We start from the raw sequence: 19,534 nt of genomic DNA on the forward strand, positions 1-19,534 counted from the left end.
ACACATATTTTACATTTGAAGTCCTCATTAATAGTTTGGCATGTACAAGGACTTTGAGCTCCTGTTTGTTCACAGGGAACAGATAGTAGTTACTGTAAGGAACAAGTAATTTCCTGGAAAAGAGGAAAGGCAAGCTGCCTTGCTCTGTTCTAGCTATTCACTGAGGATATGTATGCCCAGACAAATTGACAATTGTACAACTTTATTTGAATACCTTTATGCAAATATATATTGAAAATTTTGTTCTCTTTTCTCATACAAAACCTATCTAGGGCTTTTCCTCTATAAATGCTGTGAGCATGCTGCCTTCCCATTGTCATATGTCCCTATCCACCTCTGTGTCACTGAGGGATTATGCCAGTGATCATTAATCTAATTCTTTTATTCCATGACTGTTTGTGCTAGTCAAAACTTTGTGGCAGTCAATCCCAGCTCTAAGGACCTCATAATTCGTAATACCATACTTCAGTATCTAATGTCTCATCATTCTTTATTTCTACTGTATTATTTATTTAGCATTTAAATTATATCAATAAATATTATTATAGTAGCTTCTTTAGACCTAGTTGCAACAAATAATGTAGAGATGATTAAGAATAATTATTCTTAATTATTCTTTAAAGAATTGTCTCTGAAGTACTTAAGATGCTTCTTTATGAAATTCTGCCTCACTTTATTATACTGTGCTGGGGACTGTTCTTTCACCTCCCCATAAGAAAGTGAAAGCATCTGCACAGCATATAACTTTAGGTACTCAATATGTAACCTGAACATGTATGATCTTTCCATTGCATGGAGCCCCACAGATCTGTTACAGTGGATGTGTTAACTGAATGTGCAAATCTGTCTCAGTCAGTCGTAGGACAGCCTGGAGGACCAAGAAGAGGCATTCCCCTCAGGAGGGGGTCAGTCTCCTAGTCCTCCCAGAAAGTGTCAGCTCAGCAGAGTTCCTTTCCTGCAAGTCATTGACTGGATCCTGGGTCAACTTCTTAGACTAGTAGTTGGTCTCAGGATTTTATTCAACTTGTAGCCATACCTAAGGATTTCTCATCGCCCAGAGAAGCTTGAAGTGCCCACTCCCTGGAAGTATTCAAGACCAGATAGAGCAGTCTATCTAGTGGGAGGTGTCTCTGCCCATGCCAGTAGGGTTGGAGTTTGATGATCTTTAAGGTCCTTCTAACCCAAACCACTCCATGATTCTATGATTCTGAGTTTAATTTCTGTGTGGACTGTCTCTACAGTTCTGTTTCCTTTCACTCAGACTTTCCAGCAGCTAACTGCTCTGTTTCAAGAAATCAATTAAGCCAAACAATGGTTCAGTCATCACTCTTCCCTCCTTCACTAATCAGTTTTCCTTGAGAGCTCACTGGCTTTCCAAATATATTCCAGTCCACTGGTGATGAAGAAGTCCAAGCTGGGCCAGATCAGTGTGCTCTTTTCTCCAGGAGAAGGAAAGGCAGCTAAGCCTGGGAGATCTTTTCCATGAAATAAGCAGACTCTACTCAGGAACTCAAAGGATGTGAAGGCAGAAAATAATGGGAAAGATTGGCCTTTTGTACAAAAGGTGGAAAGCAATCAAATATAACAAAGACAAGTCTAATGGCATAAAGATCCTTCACTTCCCCTTCCATTTACCACCTCAGATATAGTATCTCCCTCCAGTTATCTCAGTCTGTATCTCAGGTTGAGATCTGTAGCAGAAGCCAGGCACTGAACAGCATAGAGCTAGGGTAGGTAATTATCTTCCAGGACAAGGTGGGTAATTATCTCAGGACAATTATCTTCCAGAATAATTATTTTCCAATTATCTTACAGAAAGATCTAGAAAGGGTTGCATGAGTGAAGCAATGATCATAGATCAGCTATCTTCTGTGTAGTTCAGGGGGACACACTGCAGCATTGAAACATAGAAGTTGAGGAAGAAGAGTATGAAGAATGCAGCTGGGGAAAAAAGAGATAGAGGAAGAGACAAATGCAGGGTTTCAGAAATAAACATGGGAGTGCAGGAGAACACGGAGAGCATCCAGTATGGTCTGATTCCAACACCCATATAAGACTGAGGGGAAAACTTTATGCCATTTAGCTAGTCAAGACGGAAACAGACACGTTTTTGCATAAACATTGGCATTGTCATTTGCACTTCGATACAGGTCCATAAAACTTTCACACATTTCAGAGTCAGATGGTGTCAATGGGCAATTTCTCAGTGCTCTCAGGGTTTCCATGGCTGAGTGAGCATGCAGAATGCTGCTTGGGACATGAGCAGAGCTCATTCCAATGGTCAGGCTCTGCAGGAAGCTCGCTGTCCCTCAGCCTCATTACTGCACGGATACAGTTGGAGGATAGTGAATGGTTCAAATCGCTACGAGAATTTAACATTGCAAGTCAGATTCAATCCAAGGTCACTGAGGCAGTCACACTGCATCACATGTTGGCCAATGCTTGCAAATATAGCAGAGAACCTACCACATGCCCTTAATCACATTATGGTGTCATTTAAGGATATGGCTATTGCCACTCTCCAGAAAATGGAAGTCTTACTACAGTCATTTCAGGCCAATCTTATCACTGAAGTCTGCTATCTTGAAGGACAGAAAAAATCAAGTGTACACTTCAGTAGCATTGTTGGCAGATAAGTAGCAATTCATTAAAGAGGTACCTTCCCATAGCTTCACAACAGCTTCATCCTTAGCATGCTTTCAGAGTCACATTTGAAGTCATTGAGGTATTGCTTAATTTATGTGCTCTTTTCTGGGCCTGAATCTGGCATGGCACAGTTTATACATCAGACAGCTTGAATTATACCATATTTGACCCTGCACATATGGTGACATGACAAATATGAGAAAACTTGAAATACTTCATGTAACTACCTTCCCAAATTGGAGGTTCACCCAATAAGGTCTTGTTTCATTAGCTGAGCATGCAACAAGTGTGGAAACTACAGCTTTTAGGGCCAACAGACTTGTAGCAAAAGAACAGTGAAGGCTTACATTAGCTCTGCAAGGGCATCTGGCATCCTCCTTGAAAGTCTGTCAAATCAGTACCAGTAACCAGAAGGAAAAGCCTTCAGATCAAATCATCTTGGGAGACCTCTGATGTGGTACAGTTACAGCCTTTGAAATAAACACATAACCAATACAGGTCCAAGTAACAGAATTTTAAAGAAAACTACTGGCAGTAATTCTCAAGTTCACTTTAGAAATGCACTTTCCTCATCTCTTTTTCTGTTCTGTGAAAACAGGTGCACGACTGGTGACAATAAGTATCTGATCTTAAAGCAGTAATGGACATCAGACAGCAGACCATGGCCAGGGTCATTTGCTGTCCTTTATTACCCCTGGCTGTCTGGGTCTTGAGAGAATGTGATTCCTGTTTGCAGAGATCCCTGCTGTGCTTGGAGCAGCCCTGCAATTACAAGCCTAAATTTATTCAAATCAACTGATAAGGGCTTCCTATAGGCTTTATTAAATTAGGTCACATTATTCTGAGTGGGTAACCAGTGGTCAGGGCCCTCAGGCACTAATAGGCCTTAATGGCCTCCTCTGAGTCTCTCCCACACCTGCCCACAGGCCAGGACCCATTCCCAGGTTTTGGAGCCATTAGTCCCTGCCACAACAGCCACAACAGTCTCCTGCTCCCACAGCCCTGCCCCCTCCCTGTCAGGGGCCTTGCTGAGCCAGGTCACATAGCTGAAAACCCTTAATAAACCATAATAAACAGTTGAAACAGTGTCTTGAATAGCAGTTTCATGAAAAGGTCTTAACGTAGACTTGAAAATTTTGATCTCCATCATCATTATTGTTCTTATTGCTACGTGGAAATCACTTATCAAACATTTTTTTAGCGCATCATGCTTATTCCAGTCCAACAGGCTGATAAAGATCTTGGGCTCTCATACTGCACCCTATGACACCACAGTCAACCACTGTTGACTGAGGCCTTATACATTCCCTACCCTAGTAAATTAGGTTTCAAGCAACAAAATTTTATCTTCTATATTGGAATTTTTAGGTTAGAATCACACAAGGCTGTGATGGAGCTATGCTGTCAACAATAGTGCCCACACTTTGTCTCCAGATGGTCTTTTTAAATTTATCATACTTACACATTGTAAAGTCTACCTCTTTCTGTACACTGTAGTATTGCAATAAATAAAATCAGAGAAAGCCAAGGGAAAATGTTGTAATACTAACCAGGAGGATCCTTATAAACAGAGGATTTTGATGTGTTCATTAAGTTACAATTTTGAAAAGGCATTCCTCGTAAAACAAGCTCTGAAAACAAACAGCCCTGAAAATTTCCTTTCTCACTAGAGTGTACCTCCAATCTCAGTAAAGTTATCATTAGTACTCTTTTCAGCTTACAGGTTTCACAAAAGCATGTATTTGAAATATTTTTTTAAGGTTTCAGAAAAACATGTCTTTAAAAGATTTCTTTCAGAGCTGGTCCACTAGTAGTTTCCAGCTTTTTGGGGCTTAAAATATTGTAGTAAAAGAAATTAAGAATTTTTTATTCTTATATATATATATAAAAGAAAATATTGCAGTAAAAAAAGTTTTACTTCCTGCCTGTAATAAAGCATCTTACTTTGCAATAGAAAATAGAAATGCTGAGAGTAGTAGGTCTGTTGTTTGGATTTGTTGGGGGTTTTTTTGGTTTGTTTTTGGTTTTTTTTTTTTGGGTTGCTGGTTTTTGGTGCAGTTTTTTTTGTTTTGTTTTGTTTATTTGTTTGTTTGGGGTTTTTTTTTGCTTAGTGTTTTTGGTTTCATTTCATTTTCTGGGAGGTTTTTTGCTGTTACCTGTATATTTGCAACAGCATTTAACTTTTGTTTAAAGTTTCCAACTGTTTATTGTCAACACTGAGTTAAGGGAATATCAGGGAATTTTTATACTGTTCAGATAATAATGGTAGAGTTCTTGAGTTGCTTTCTAAAGGCTAGTGAAAGAAAATCAGTTTTGTTTGTTGGGAGTTGTTTTTTATTTTTTTTTTATGTTCTGTGTTATCTTGGGAAAGTAGCAGTGCCAATTTTCATACTTTACATCAAGTGGCAATCTCTAGTTCAGTAGGTTTGCTTCTTTATTCAGGATGCTTGAAATTTACCTCTGTAGAGTATCACTTCTGAAAATTAATTTGGTGGATTTTTGGCCTGTATGGCCATTTTTTTTCTGACATATCAGTTACTTCAGACTAAACATTCACATGACCAAAATTTATGTGTCCGCGTTTTAGTTTTCTTGGTAGACAGTCTAGGTAAAAGATGCCTTTTGCAGAGAATGTGATAATCAGACAAAAATTAGCCTGCAATACCTGATGTGATGACATAGTCTGTCATTGAATCAGAACAGTGCATGATGATGCCAAAGAGTCAAAGCCAGGGAGTGAGAACCTGTATTTGAAGCTGAACTGATGTTTTCCCGAATTTTTATATTCAGCAGTACAGGCACATCCTTTTCCACGTGAACAAAACAGAAGAGATGTTACAAAAAAAAAACCCAAAGCAATTACATGGAAAAAGAATAGACTCAGTAATACTGAGTTTGTCTTTTAAACATGCACCTTTCATTATTTTTGTGCATTAACTGTAATGACAAGTAGGTTTTTGACTTGAGCTTGTTAAATAATATTTTTTTTGAAATGTAGCACATTTTTACATATATTTCATGGCCACTTGAAATATGCTTATTTACACCACATGAAGTACCATGCACAATTAGTATTGCTTTTTTACTCAATTTTCGACAGTTAAATGAAGCCCATCACAGTTTTTGTTAATATTTTGTGCATCTGTAATTTTGTCTTATACAAAGTTCTGATGTTTCCTTGAAGCTGTATTATCTTATCTTTTTTATTATGCTTTCCTTTAGAATTTCCAGTTGCTGTATCCTTAGAATTTCAAAGGTTAATGAGGGAAATCTCCTTTATTTTACTCTCTGTGTACCGTGGTCACTGACACAGTTTCTTAAAAGTGTCTAGCTGCTAATTGATGCTAAGAGAAGTCAAAGATTCTGTTGTCATCCACTGAACAGGCAGTTTAGATGTTTATGCATGAGGACCTGCTGACTTGCAAAGAATGGTTAATGAAAACAGGACACTAATTTGCCTGTTTCATTGAACTTGCAGGGGGAGACAGTTGGGAGGCTATCAGAGTAAACAGATTATCCTTTTCAGTCAAAAAGCTTGGCTTTCTTAATTGCTTAGGTATAAAATAATTAAGCTCTTTGGGGTGGTGGTGGGAATTTCCAAATAGTAAAAAGGTATATAAATGAAAAAATTACTTCCTGAGAAGTTCAGAGCTATTTTCTGTACTAGAGCTTTTTGTGTGTGACCACAGACTGTTCCATATCCAATTTTGAAAGGGCCAAGCAGAAGTAAATACTCACAGGTTCAGCTTCATGGACCTGCTCAGTGCAGGATCGGCACAGCTCCATTCTGGGAGGGGGAAGGCAGGAGCACACAGCTGGAGTGCAGGACTTGTGTTACCCATCACATGAGTACAGGACTAACAGTGATACCTTTTCCTGGGTTTGCATGCACAAAATAATTAATGCAAAAAAAATTTGCATGTTTGAGAGCAGACCTTTTCCTACAAACAACAATTCTCTTTCCTGCTGAAAGGTGTATAAGACAGAGGTGTTCATGTGGGGAAGAGGGGGCCAATGGGGTGATTCATCATGAGAAGAAAGAATCACACTTGGGGATTTTTGGGCTCTTAAGATTGTTCTTACATGCATTTTACATATGTTGTAGCTGTAGTAGTTGAATGTGTTCAGTGTCTACTCCATTTTACATGAAAAGGTCCATTCTTCTTTCTGTTTGATGTGTCTTCCACCCCAGCAGAGCTCTCAGTAGAGTATGTCTGTCTGCTTTTTAGTGTGCAGTGCAGAAGTTAAAATTAGTGTAAAAATATCCTTTCACCATGCTTTGAGGCAGGAAAAAAAGAGGTTTTATCTCAATCAGTAACACAGTAGCCTGTCATATTTCAGTAGGCAAAACAGGCCTAATGGTTGCTGAGATTAGAAATAGCTTTAAGGGGCATTATATGTCATTATAACATGGTGACATAGTGAAGCTTAATAGGCACTACAACATCCTTTTGTTTTTGTGTTTCCCTGAACACTCAGTTCTGTGACAGGTGGCTGTTCCTGTGTAAATTTACCCAATTATATTTGTGTAGCAGCCCTGAAAAAGCCTTAATATATTAACCATTAAAAGTCACTGACAGTCTTTGGAGAAATGTTTTTGTGTGCCTGTGTGAATAGAGGGTTTGAATGATATGTTGTTTTTTAGGTAATTTGTAAATATTATATTTAGTTGATGCATGCAAATATGATAAAATATACATTTCCCATTGTATAGTTAACATATTCTGTTTTATTTTATTCTATTTGTGTTTTCCCAAGAGCAATGAGAGAGAGGAAGGAAGTTAAATTTTAGTTGAGCATTTTGTTTTGTAGGCATAAGTGACACAAACCATTTAGATGTTTTTATTGAGAAACAATGGTTTCAAATATTAAATTCCTTTACTATTTATCTCTAACATGTTTATATCATGGGAGTTACCAGCATGAACAAATATAGAGTACAGAATTGAAGGCAGAACTTCAAACAAGAAATAATAAGGATGTTTAGTTTAGTGATTAAACGTTGAAATGTTACTATTGAGAATCCATTCTTCTGAAATTTTCTAATGTTTTTTGATAATTCAGTAAGCTATGGGCCCTTTCATATTAATCAAAACTTTCTTTATTCATATTTTGTTGTTGTAGGCTTTGGCTCCAAATTCAGCCAAACTATTCATCTAAAATTTGGAAGACATTTTTGTAGAATGTGTATCAACAGAGACTCAAATAAGTCAACTTATATTTTAAAAAGGCCTCTTTGCCATTCCTGAGTTGGGTGGGCAAGAAAATCATTTGAAGTAAAATTATACCATGAGGGTAGAAAACAGTTTTAGGATTTTTTGAAAACTAATTAAGTCTATCTCCAGGTTAGATAGACTACTGTGGAATCTATTGCCTAGAGACAGTTTCATATTATTACTCATTTTAGCCCTTCTTTGCAAGTCCTGAACCTGTGGTATGCAGTAAAAACACCTACCATGAGTATAAATGTATTTTATGTTGTATCTGCCATAGCAACACTGTCGAAAAAAAAAAATACTGCATAAAATGAAAAGGTGAGATTTGTAAGGATATTGGAACTAAGCAAATAGAATAAGCAAGTGGTTTACAGTAGATGAAAAGAAATTTTCTGTTGCATAAAGGAAAATTGCTGTTTTCAAAGGACACTTGAAGTACCTGCATATAATTGAGTTGCCTTTGAATTTACTCAGTAATGTCTCCCTGACATGGTCAGTTGTTACCCTTATCATGAATGTATTCATGCTTTTATATTTTAGGACTGCTTAGACAACAAAACTCCAAGCACATTTCTATCTAGCCCTTCATCTTTATTCAGTTTTTTATCTATTCAGCACTCAGCATTAGTAATAAGCAGTAATAAGTTCTACGCTGAGTTCTCTCAAACCTCCAAACCCCACATGCAATCTGATATGGCTGTTGCCATTCACTGCAGGGATACGACGAGGGGCTCTGGTGTGGGCACCCCGCTCCCAGAAGTGGGAATGTACGTGTGCAAACACTCTTGTCTCCATGGGGTCAGGCTGGGCCCTGCAGTGGCTGCAGGGAGCACCAGTGGCAGAACTGTCCTGGGAAGGAGTCAAGGGAGAAGCAGCAGCAGCAACCCAAACAGGGGCATGAAGAGGCAGAGACAGCTGCAGCAGCAGCTGCTGCCTGGCAGAAGTGTGAGGGGAAGGGAGCAGCAGAAGCAGCAGTAGGTGCAGGATGGGATGAAGGGAGGAAAAACGCCTCAAATGAAGCCCTAAACCAGAGACATTGAGAAGTTATGGCAGCAGAAGGCTTCCTGGCTATTGGCAGTTCTCCATGCCATCTGCCTTCTGCTGCAACCAAGGCTGCTGCATGGCCTAGGAATGGTTTCTTTGGGCCAGTGCTCCAAGCCCTGGTGTAGCACCTGTAGGAGGGCACATGATGGCTTGTATTGCATTGTCAAATGGAGGCATCTTCTTCAACCCAGGCCTGCATCCCCTGGGGAATGTCATCATCAGAAACTCAGGTATCTGGGAGGTGTATGTGCTTCCCCAGATAGGTTACAAGTGATAAGGACATTTTCAGGATTGCAGTTCCTATCTTAGGTTCCCAGAGCATGGTGTGTCTTGTTTAATTGTGTCCCCCTTAAAGACAGCATGTGATGAGGAATCCCACACCTCATTTCTGCCTGAAACTCTGCTCTCTGAAAGCCAAGTACTGCAGTGTTGGTCATGGAATCACAAAGCTTCTGCATGCTGAAGCACTTTTTGTTGAAATAGATGTTTATCTATGGTAACACAAGTCTTCTGAACAGGATCAGACATTTCTTGATTGAAAAGACAAAAAAAGGGGGTGTTGATTTTTTTTTCCCCAAACAGCAGTAAATTCTTAGTATGCTGAATTGTCCAGGACCCGTGAAAACAAGAATCCTTTTCCTTTCAAATAAGTTGAACACTACTTTTGAAAGTTTATCTGCTGTCCTTTTCAGTGAAAAGCAATAGACAAAAGAAGCATTGTCCTCCTGTGAGACACAACTAGGCAGGATAGAACCCACTTACTGATTTAGGAGGAGGAGGGCTGTGGGTGGGGTGGTATCCTGTGTTTTCTCAGGGTTACAAGGGTTTTTTTATGCAGATGTTCATCACCAATAATCTGTCATAAAGTTGTAATTAATAGCTGTTGTGCCCATAATGTAACCTGGAGGATTCGCTTGAGATACTGGATAAAACTATGAAAAATATTGATGGCTGTTCTGGGTAAATCAGTGACTCAGTAGAAAACATTTTGTTGATTTTTGTATTTGCTAGGTAGTCAGGGGATACTGCAGTCACCCCACAGCTGGCCTCCTTGCCAGCTGGCATTACAAGTGGATCAGCATAATTAATTTCAAAATCAGTCAGCAGATTATACCAGGCAACATTTGCTTCTGAAAGAAACATGAAATAATAGAAATCTTTGGTCCAACTCAAGTCTCTCCATTTCCTTATCTCATCAGCTTTACAGATTTCTTTATTTTATATCTATTATCCCCTGGCAGGGATGGTATTTTGCCTGGTACATTAACAGATGCTGATGAGTGTAATAGTTTGTTGAAAGCTGAACACAAAATCTCATTCTGAGCTGGTGGGAGAGTCCAGTCTTGCAGCTGTAGGAGAAGAAAGAGTCATGATTTATAGAAGAATAAGGCACTGGCACATTGCAGACACCAGAAACAGTAGTGTAATTCACAGCAGAATTGTGATGGTGACAAGTGATGTGTTTTTCAGAATGTCATCTGCCCTCATGTGTTGTTTATTTTCACTGTGGTGTAGGAGATTCATGTTTTGTGTACTGTTGCATGCATCTAGAATATTGGCCTGTGTACTTCTCCATGTCTCAGTAGTTCAGCCTGCTTGACAAAGAAGCCGTGCAGGTGAATGGATGTTCACACATGGTTTCCCTGAGTCGGACAGTTCTCCTTGGCTTTTCCAGTTACTCTGAGAATATGACCTGAAAATTTGCTTCCATTCTGAAAATACCTTTTTAAATTCTTTTAGTGATAATTTTCCCCACAACTGTCTTCCTTAAAAATGAACTCTATGGTCTTTGATTCTTCTAAGACTCCCTTTCTTTCAGTATGCTCTGTGTGATGCATTATATCTATGGTCATGTTTGTATTGCCTGGAAGTTTTATAACAAGAAGGGACATCATGTAACAGAATCACAGAATCACAAGGTTGGAAGAGATCTTCAAAATCATCAAGTCCAACCCATGTCCTAACACCTCAACTAAACCATGGCACTGAGTGCCACATCCAGTCTTTTTTTAAACACATCCAGGGATGCTGACTCCACCACCTCCCTGGGCAGACCATTCCAGTACTTCATCATCCTTCCATAAAAACCTTTTTCCTAATGTCCAACATATATTTCCCTTGGCACAGCTTGAGATTGTATCCTCTGGTTCTGTCAGTTGCTGCCTGGTGAAAGAGACCAACCCCCACCTACTACAGCCACCTTTCAGGGAGATCTGGAGAGTGATATGGTCACCTCTGAGTTTCCTTTTCTCCTAAATAGAGCCCCTTGGTTATGTATTAGAGGAAACAGTAGGTGATTTTTAGGATGTTGCAAGAATTTATCATTGATGTGAGCACAAGCTCAGATGCAATGAATGGCCAATCCTTCTCTTTCATAAAAAGACATTAAATCACTCAAGACAGTCCATCAGTATTGGCTGATACATATGCAAAGGCCTCCTTTGCATATGCAGCAATTGTCCTGGTATCTTCAGGATCAGATCAGGAGGCACATTATGTGAGTAAAAATCTAACAGAAAAATAATAGTAAAATATGATAGTATTGATCTTAAGTAATGCATATTTAATATATTTTCTTTCAGGAGAAGCCACTGACCAAATCTCTGCAACGAGGAGAAGATCCCCAGTTTGATCAAGTAAGACACTTGAAATTACATTATTTCCATTCCTCAGGCTAAAAGAGGAGTGCATTGGGAGGCATTCTAGAGTCCTTTAACTGTTGTTGCATACTGCAGAAGTAAAATTTCTTTATGTTCTTTGGGTAGATAAATGATAAATACTTGCCTAACCATTCTTGGATATAAATTGGAAGAATTTTTCCCCTGTTTCCAAGGTCAATATTTTTCTGCCACAGAACTTGTTCCTTTTATAGTGTATTAGGTACATACATTGTTTCTTGTCTGTTTCCCTTGATGGGAATCTTGAAGCCAAATTTGTATCTTTTCAAATCATGTAGTTTTTGAAACAGGCGTGTGGCTCCCAATCTTTCTTTTATGAGGTTTCTTTTATAGTTAATATGAGGGCCTGTAGAATCATGGCTGTTGCAATCAGTCTCATCAGTCTGGTTTGCCTCTGTAGCTGTGACTCAGCATGACTTATGTGTGTGCTGCCCTTCAAATAGGCTGAGCCAACCTGTTGTGTTTAAAATTAAGTATAAGTTCAATTGTCAGGATTAATTTTATATACATATTATTTTCCTTCCTGTGGGAAGAATGTTACACTCAAATGGGAAGTAAAACAAATTGAGCTGTCCAGATGCAAACCTTGTGTTACTGTTCCTGCAGTACATTAAACAAACTCATAATGGGTGGCCATGATTTGATTAGATATTTATGGTTTAGCAGATTTTGGCCCTTTAAAATTAAGAATTGGAAGACTGATGCTTCTCCCAGTAATTGGTAAATAGACAGAAAATTGAGTAATTAAGTCAAGATCATTTAATGAGAACAGCAAAAGCTTCCTAGAGTGAAACAACTGTGTGTTTACTGCTGTAGCAATTTACTCTGAATTCAGGAGGAAAAAAAAAACCAGATGTAGATCAAACACCAAGGTGAATTTTATTATATATGACATTCATATATCTTTCTATCCACATATCTGAAGTCCTACCTATATGCAGAGTTGGTAGAAAAGCATAGTGGTGAGATTGACTTAGATGTCTTATTAGAAAACCTGCTTTCAAGCACTTGAAATTTTTAAAACAAACTATTTAAGCTGAAATTTTCAGAATTTGTCAGCCTCAGGCCAGGTTGATGGCAACGTTTCCCTTTTCAGCTTTCACATTGTTTTCTACTTAAATAGGATTTTCATTTTGAGATGTTCTGGAGCTTGTGGAATTGATGCAGGCCTGTGATCAGTAGATGGGTCCTGAACCTGGCTTACGAGCCCATTTTCAAAAACATGGTTCATACTTACTAAAATGATTTTAGTTCAGCTAAATCCATACAATCACAGAATGCTTTTAATTGTATTCAGAGAGTTTGCATTCAAAATTTTGTAGTGGACAATACAGATTTGGTAGAACTGAGCTAGAGTAGAGACAGGAAGACAGCAAAATGTCTTTTTTTTACCTGGCATGTTTCACTCGCTAGATTATGTGAGTACATTGCATTATAAGCTGTTTTACAAATGATAATGTGTCAGTATTATAAAGTTGTCATGAAAGTATGGATAATAAAATGAAGGTGTGGTCTGCCTGGGAAGCTCTGAAGATCTTGATCCACAACCCAAGTAAGAAGTCATGTGCTTTTAAGTGAAACCATTCAGGGTTTTTTTTTGAAGTTAACTCAAATATTTAAAGCATTTATGGGATGAGGGAAGACCAGGTTGGTAAACCCTTACTTCCCTTTTCCAGTTAGGGTGCAGAAAGCTTTGGTGTTTATTTCTGAAACCCAGTTGTCTAGCAAAAACAAAAAATGCCAGCCATGACATTCCTGATATTTTTACTACAGAAATGAAGACAGAAAAGAAGGACAATCCCTATGAGCAAACTTCTTCAAGGAGTGTCTAATCAGTTTTACTTTCAGTTTTAGGGCATTTAAGTGTCAGGGAGTCAAAGGAATCTAATTTTATTTCTTTTGACATTATCAAAATTATCTCTATTCAATTTAAGTGAAATTGTTAAGTAAAGCTGAAGTGAGTAGGTCGCTAGTTACTTTAAAATGTCTGAGCTCAGTCTTCTAAGGGTAAATTAAAAAACAACAAAAATTAGGCATGACCTGATTTAAAACTTGCTTTTTTGCAAGCCAACTTCAGAGGTGGGGAAAAAAAAGCCCAAAAAGTAACTTAACAATGAGCAGAATGGCACTTTAGCTACCCAAAGTAACCAGCATCAAGTTTAAACTCAAACCCCCAAACCATTTGAGATGGCCATGAAAGGATTGCCTACTACCCCTGAGTAGTTCTGTCTCCCTGAGAACCAGCAATTTTTTCCTGCCCATTCTTAGGCACCATTTTAGGAACACTGGTTGTGATGTTGGTGATGTATCCAATATCTGGAAACCTGACTGGGCCAGGGCTGTGTCTCTCCACACAGGTGTAGTCAGTGTCTCCTGTTAGGCAGACAGCATGTCTGGCTGCCAATTGCACCACCCTCCTCAAAAAATAATAGAATCTTGAGCAATGTATGAAGTGATGATACTTATCCCAACTTGCCGAATGCCTCACCATTGGCCAACAGACTGAATTCCGTACAGTGACTGTGTTTTCCTTTCTAGCTGTGCATGTGTATAAAGAAAATATATACAGGAAATTATGTAGGTTTTTTTCATATGGTTTTAAATAGTTTCATAGTATATTTAAAATCATGTTTTGAAAGTCCTTGATTAGGCAACTCTAGCTGCCTATTGGCAAAGAGCATTACAGCTCCAGCATTAGCATGCTCTGTGTCCCCAGTTACAGAGATGTTATTAAACATTGTACTAGTGAACTATGACTTAAACTTCCTATTACAGGAAACCATAAAGTTGCAGTACATGAAAAGATCAAAAGCTAGCAAAGACCCATAATTCTCCAAAAGGGTGATCCTCACCTAAGGAAATATTTTTATTACTCTTTTCTCAGCCTCTACTAATGTATCGTTTGTTCTTACCACGGTGTATAAATGTTCCATGAACTGACAACACTGGAGGCAGAAGAAGGGCACTGTGTAATCTTGGACTGAGCTACAAACTGCTTTCCATATAAAAACACAAAATGAATGTAATGTCTTGGCCATGAAAGTGAAACTTTAACAGGAGGCCTTAGTTTTCATATGAAGCTATCTGTCGGAGGAGCCTGTTGCAGAAGTTTCAGCATAAACTGCACAAAAGCTTATTCTTGTTACTGTTTTACTGATCTCTTCTTTGAAGTGCACTTCTTGGTGACTACAAATTGGAAAGCAAAAACATTTAATCTTTTATGTACTTTTAGGAGAGAAAACAAAAAAAAAATCAGCCTTGGTAAAGAAAGGAAGGAAATGAAAATAAATAATAACAATAATAAAAAAGTGGAAAATGCAATAAATAGATAAGGCACTAAGCAGCATACTATGATAAAGTGTCCTTTTTCATAACAATCTAAACATGATTAATGATGTGCTGATAATGATTCTTATCCAATATTATTTTTAGATGTAGTTAGTGAATACTGATATCATTGCCATTGCTGCAGCACTGCAGTTGGCTGCTTTTGTGTTTTCCCTTTCCCTGAGTTTTACACATTGTCCTTCATCACCAGAAAAAGGCACAGGATAGAGAAAGTATAAGAAATGGTAGTCAGGGGATCATAAAATAATCTTTGGCTCCTGGTCAGAGATTTGGGTTCAGGCAGTGTGTAAAGTACATCTGAAGGCAAAATTGAAGGTAACACCTTCAGAACCAAACTTGCTGTCCACTAAAAGTAAATGGGTTTTCATGTAAACTGTTATGCTGGCAGTAAAATACCTATAAACGTTGGTAGTGTATAAGCATGCTAGCTGAAATTACCCATCCATAAAATTATGATAGTAAAAAGTCCTCCTTTCTTTTTTTTGCCTCACAAAGCCAAGGCCATCAATGAAAACTAGTGAGTTCAACTTGAATACTTATCAGTGTTAACCATTTTCAGGTTAAAACTTCATAGCATGGTCCAAAAAAAAGCTGAGAACAAAGATGTGAATGAGATCTCCACAATCACAAATTCATTGAGCAGCATTGATAGAAAGTGTAAAACCTTACTTGTGCTTGTCCATCATTTAGAATCTGCACAACAACAATTTGAAGATAAAATATGCAGACACTTGGGGAAAAATAGTCACAAGAAATAAACCAAGACTGTGCAAAAATGAAGTATTGCAATTCTTCTTTATTTAAATGGCAATAAAATGCCCATTCAACATATATATTGATTGATATGTGTGGTATAGAAAAATAATGCCAAAAAAATTAATGATACTGCTGGAAACTAGGTGCAGTTTTGAATATATTTGGTGTTAAAGCACATATAAATTCATTAGTGAAATGAAAAAAGTAATCGTATCAATTTGCTGTTAGTGGAAACCTTTCGTGTATTTGAATTTTGATAATATATCAAGACTTTTATGAAAGTATATAAATTGTAGTGAGCTTGTCTGAGCAGAATTTCATTAAACTTACTCTTGCATTTTAATTGAAAATAAATATTAAGCATTTACATAAAGTATATTTAATGCTCTGTGAACACAGGTTTCAAACAGCTCCCTGCTTGTGCAGCTTTCTTATCCTTAAGCTATACAGTAGGTAGTTCATTTATGATGGAAGAATATGATCACTTGTCCAACAAGGACATATTTGTACATCTGTGCACTCCCTTTCAGGAGCAGGACAGAGCTAGAATTCATCTCACTCCTGGACTTACTTCCAGTAAATGAAAGGGTTGAGTAACCGGCATGCTGGCTAGACTTCCCTCCCTTCCTGTTCCCTGAGAGCCAGGTCTTTTCCCAGTCCACCCTTCCTTCCTGTCTTAAAAGTGCAATCACAGAAAGGGTAAAAAAAAAAAAAAAGAAGGAAAAAATAAAAAGCTATATTGACCTTTTATCCCAAATGAAGACAGACACTGCAAATTCAGCAGAGGAAAGTATGGCATGAGAAGATTTAACAGGAATCACTTTGACTTTTTCTGGTGAAATTGTTTAGGTGGGATTTAGAGATCAGCTGTGATAAGTATGTCAGTGAACATGCAGGAAGATCTGATTGAAACAACTTTTCATTTATAGTTAGCTACTGTGATTTCTGAAAAGATATTTAGGTCTATTTGAGGACAGACTTTTTAATAGGGCCTGTGGACATAAGACAAAGACTAAGGGTTTTAAGTTAAAAGAGGGTAATTTTTTACTAACTAGAAGGAGGATATTTTTTACTGTGAGGCTGAAGCAGGTTGTCCAGAGAAGGTGTAGATGCCCCATCCCTGGAAGTGTTCAAAGCCAGGTTGGCTGGGCTTTGATCACCCTGGTCTAGTGGAAGGTGTCCCAGCCAATGTTAGGGAGGTTGGAACTAGATGACCTTTGAGGTCTCTTCCAACCCAAACTATTCTGTGAGTCCATGATTTTATGGTTCTTTTCTAGTCTTCCCTAGGAAATCCATTTTCATTGTATTTCATCATTAACAAGCAGTGTTGTGCTAACTTCATAAAAAGTTTTGTAAAAACTGTAGAGAAGTGAGTCAGTAGTGTATAGTTTACCCCGACACCAGGTGGCTGATTTTTTCTGAGTATTTATCTGAAGGCTTAACACTAGAAGGCTTTGGTATATTTGAGCCTGAAGTCCTATAGTAATTCTTTATGAAAGGCCTCCTGTCACTGCTGCAAGCATTTGCTTCATGATGTCTTCCACAGCAACATGTTTCATATTTCAGGTAAAAAAATCTATTGCAGATTAGATGAAAGTTTTCCAATAATATTACTTTCATGGAAACTTTTAATTTAGCAGGGTCAGTTATTATATCTTTCTAATGCAGCATGTTTAATTTTAGGCCATAATACCTGAATAATAATACTTCATCCTCAAAGGGTCTCATTGACTTTAATCCGCAATGTCATTGTGAATTAGTTAAATCCTGAGGCTGAAAAACTACAAAAGAGATTCAGAGCTACTCATCTAGACTAAGTGTCATCCACAAAAGTTCTCAATTAAGGTTATAGTAGTATGTGGGAATGCTTGCTCTGCCAGTTTTGCTCTGGTCTTATTCACACAGCGCTCACACAAGTTTGGTGTTACATGAGACATTAAACTCTATTGTTTTTCCACAAGCATTTGGTTTAAGTTTAAGCAAGAAGGTAAACCTGACAGTTAATTACATAATCAGTGTACTTAGCATGTAGTGCACGCTTCAGCTCTTCACTCCTGATACTCAGTTCTTTGCAAGATCAAGACCTGCATGATCTTAAGGTGTCAAAAACCTCCAGATCACTAATTTCTTCCCTATTTTAAACAGTTGTTTCTTATTTTCTTAGAATGTGCACAAATACTGTAGCTGTGAACGTTCAGTTGCAATACGTGTATTATCCTCTTGTATAATAAGGCTGGAGGGAGGGTTCACCCTGCTTGTTGATTTTTTCATGTTTTGTAGCTTTGGTTTCTTGTAGTAGAATGTTTAAGTCACAGTTCAGGCCAACATGCTCAGTAACAGTTTTGTAATTGGTGACACAGTTAATACTGAGTGAGCAGTAATCTTCTTATCCAGTATGCCACCAGAGCTGTTTAATCAGCAGCCTTTAAGGAATAATTCTAAACTATGTTTTGTTTATTTGTGCCCACAATGACACAAGAAACTCTAAACATTTTTCTATATATAAAAGAGAAGTTTTCAGGTTTTTTCTTAAGTTTTCAGGTGTGGGAGCCTATGAGTAAGATACATCCATCTGCATGGTCAGTTGATTAAAATGATTGCAGAACTTCTGGTGTTTCCCGATATATTCGGAGTTTCAAGGGGGGCATCCAGCCGTCATATATAACTCCTGGAGACAGTACCTCTAATTCATTACTTTGTCTTTCCTTACAATCAGTTTGACCTCAAATCAACATTGTATAACAAATCAATATAACCTGCTTGAAGAACTAGATCATTTTCTGGTATGTTGAAAGATGTTAAATACGATTTTAATGCGTTTTAATATCATCAATATAAAGACTTTATCAACATGCACTCCGGTGTTTGCATTTTTGTTTATGTTTTATAGAATCACAGATTCATTTAGGTTGGAAAAGATTTTTGATATCGTCAAGTTCAACCACAAACCAAACACTGTCAAGTCTAAACACTAAACCATGTTCCTACATGCCATGTCTACACATCTTTTAAAGACAGGAAATGCAGAATATTAAGTCACTGCTTGTACCATAGTTCTCAAAAAATGGATGAAAACAAGAAAGAACCATTGAATTAGTACTCTTTTTAAGGAGGAGAGAAAACTGGACAGCATTTTATTTGTTATTTCTTGTGTTTTCCTGATAGGTTATAAGCTCAATGAGCTCACTTTCAGAATATTGTCTACCCTCTATCCTGCGCACTTTGTTTGATTGGTATAAAAGGCAGAATGGTATAGAAGATGAATCTCATGAATACAGACCAAGAACAAGCACTAAATCCAAAAGGTATGTTTTTGAATATGTGTAATTGATAAATTCCAAGGTTAAGTGTGTTACAGTTCACCCATCAGCTTTTGTGAGGTAACAGTTGCTTGATAATTGTGTTGCTTTTCTGCTTGTTCCTGGAACTCTTCTCTCGGCTTCTTGATGGATGGAATAATTGTGTCTTTCACCTTATGCTCCTCATAGTTCAAATATAACAGTGCTGTTGTAATTGCCTTACAGATATTTTGGATGCTTTAATATTTAAATACCAGTTTGTATAAACTGTATTTACTCAAGTAATCGAGCAATAATTCCGTGCCACTTGGAAGAATTTTTCTTATATAGCTTGCTGTTTACACATAAAAAAATACACATATATCTACCCTCAATCTGAAAACCTGAGAATCAGTCAGGGAGATTTAGCAGCATACCTCTTAAAAGTAACAAGCATGCAAAAATAATTATGTCTGTAGTTCCTCAGTGATAAGGCAGCAAAGTGATCTTGGTTATATTGAGGTCTGGCAATGTGGTTCAATATTCTTCAAACTTTGAGTTTTTCTGA

At 37.7% G+C, this 19,534-nt stretch overlaps 1 protein-coding gene across 7 annotated transcripts in view; it reads left to right on the forward strand.

The window, feature by feature from the left end:
* The window catches only part of FRY (FRY microtubule binding protein), a 225,272-nt gene that overhangs the window by 100,031 nt on the left and 105,707 nt on the right, over window positions 1-19,534 (forward strand). For all 7 annotated transcript variants that reach the window (XM_054272258.1, XM_054272257.1, XM_054272262.1 and 4 more), the window contains 2 exons: window positions 11,489-11,542; window positions 18,854-18,993. In XM_054272258.1, coding sequence (XP_054128233.1) covers window positions 11,489-11,542; window positions 18,854-18,993 — 194 coding nt within the window. The remainder of the gene's footprint in view (window positions 1-11,488; window positions 11,543-18,853; window positions 18,994-19,534) is intronic.

Source organism: Melozone crissalis, unplaced genomic scaffold (assembly GCF_028551555.1).
Source record: "Melozone crissalis strain CALT ecotype California unplaced genomic scaffold, PUWL_Pcris_2 ptg000013l_1, whole genome shotgun sequence".
Lineage (NCBI taxonomy): Eukaryota > Metazoa > Chordata > Aves > Passeriformes > Passerellidae > Melozone > Melozone crissalis.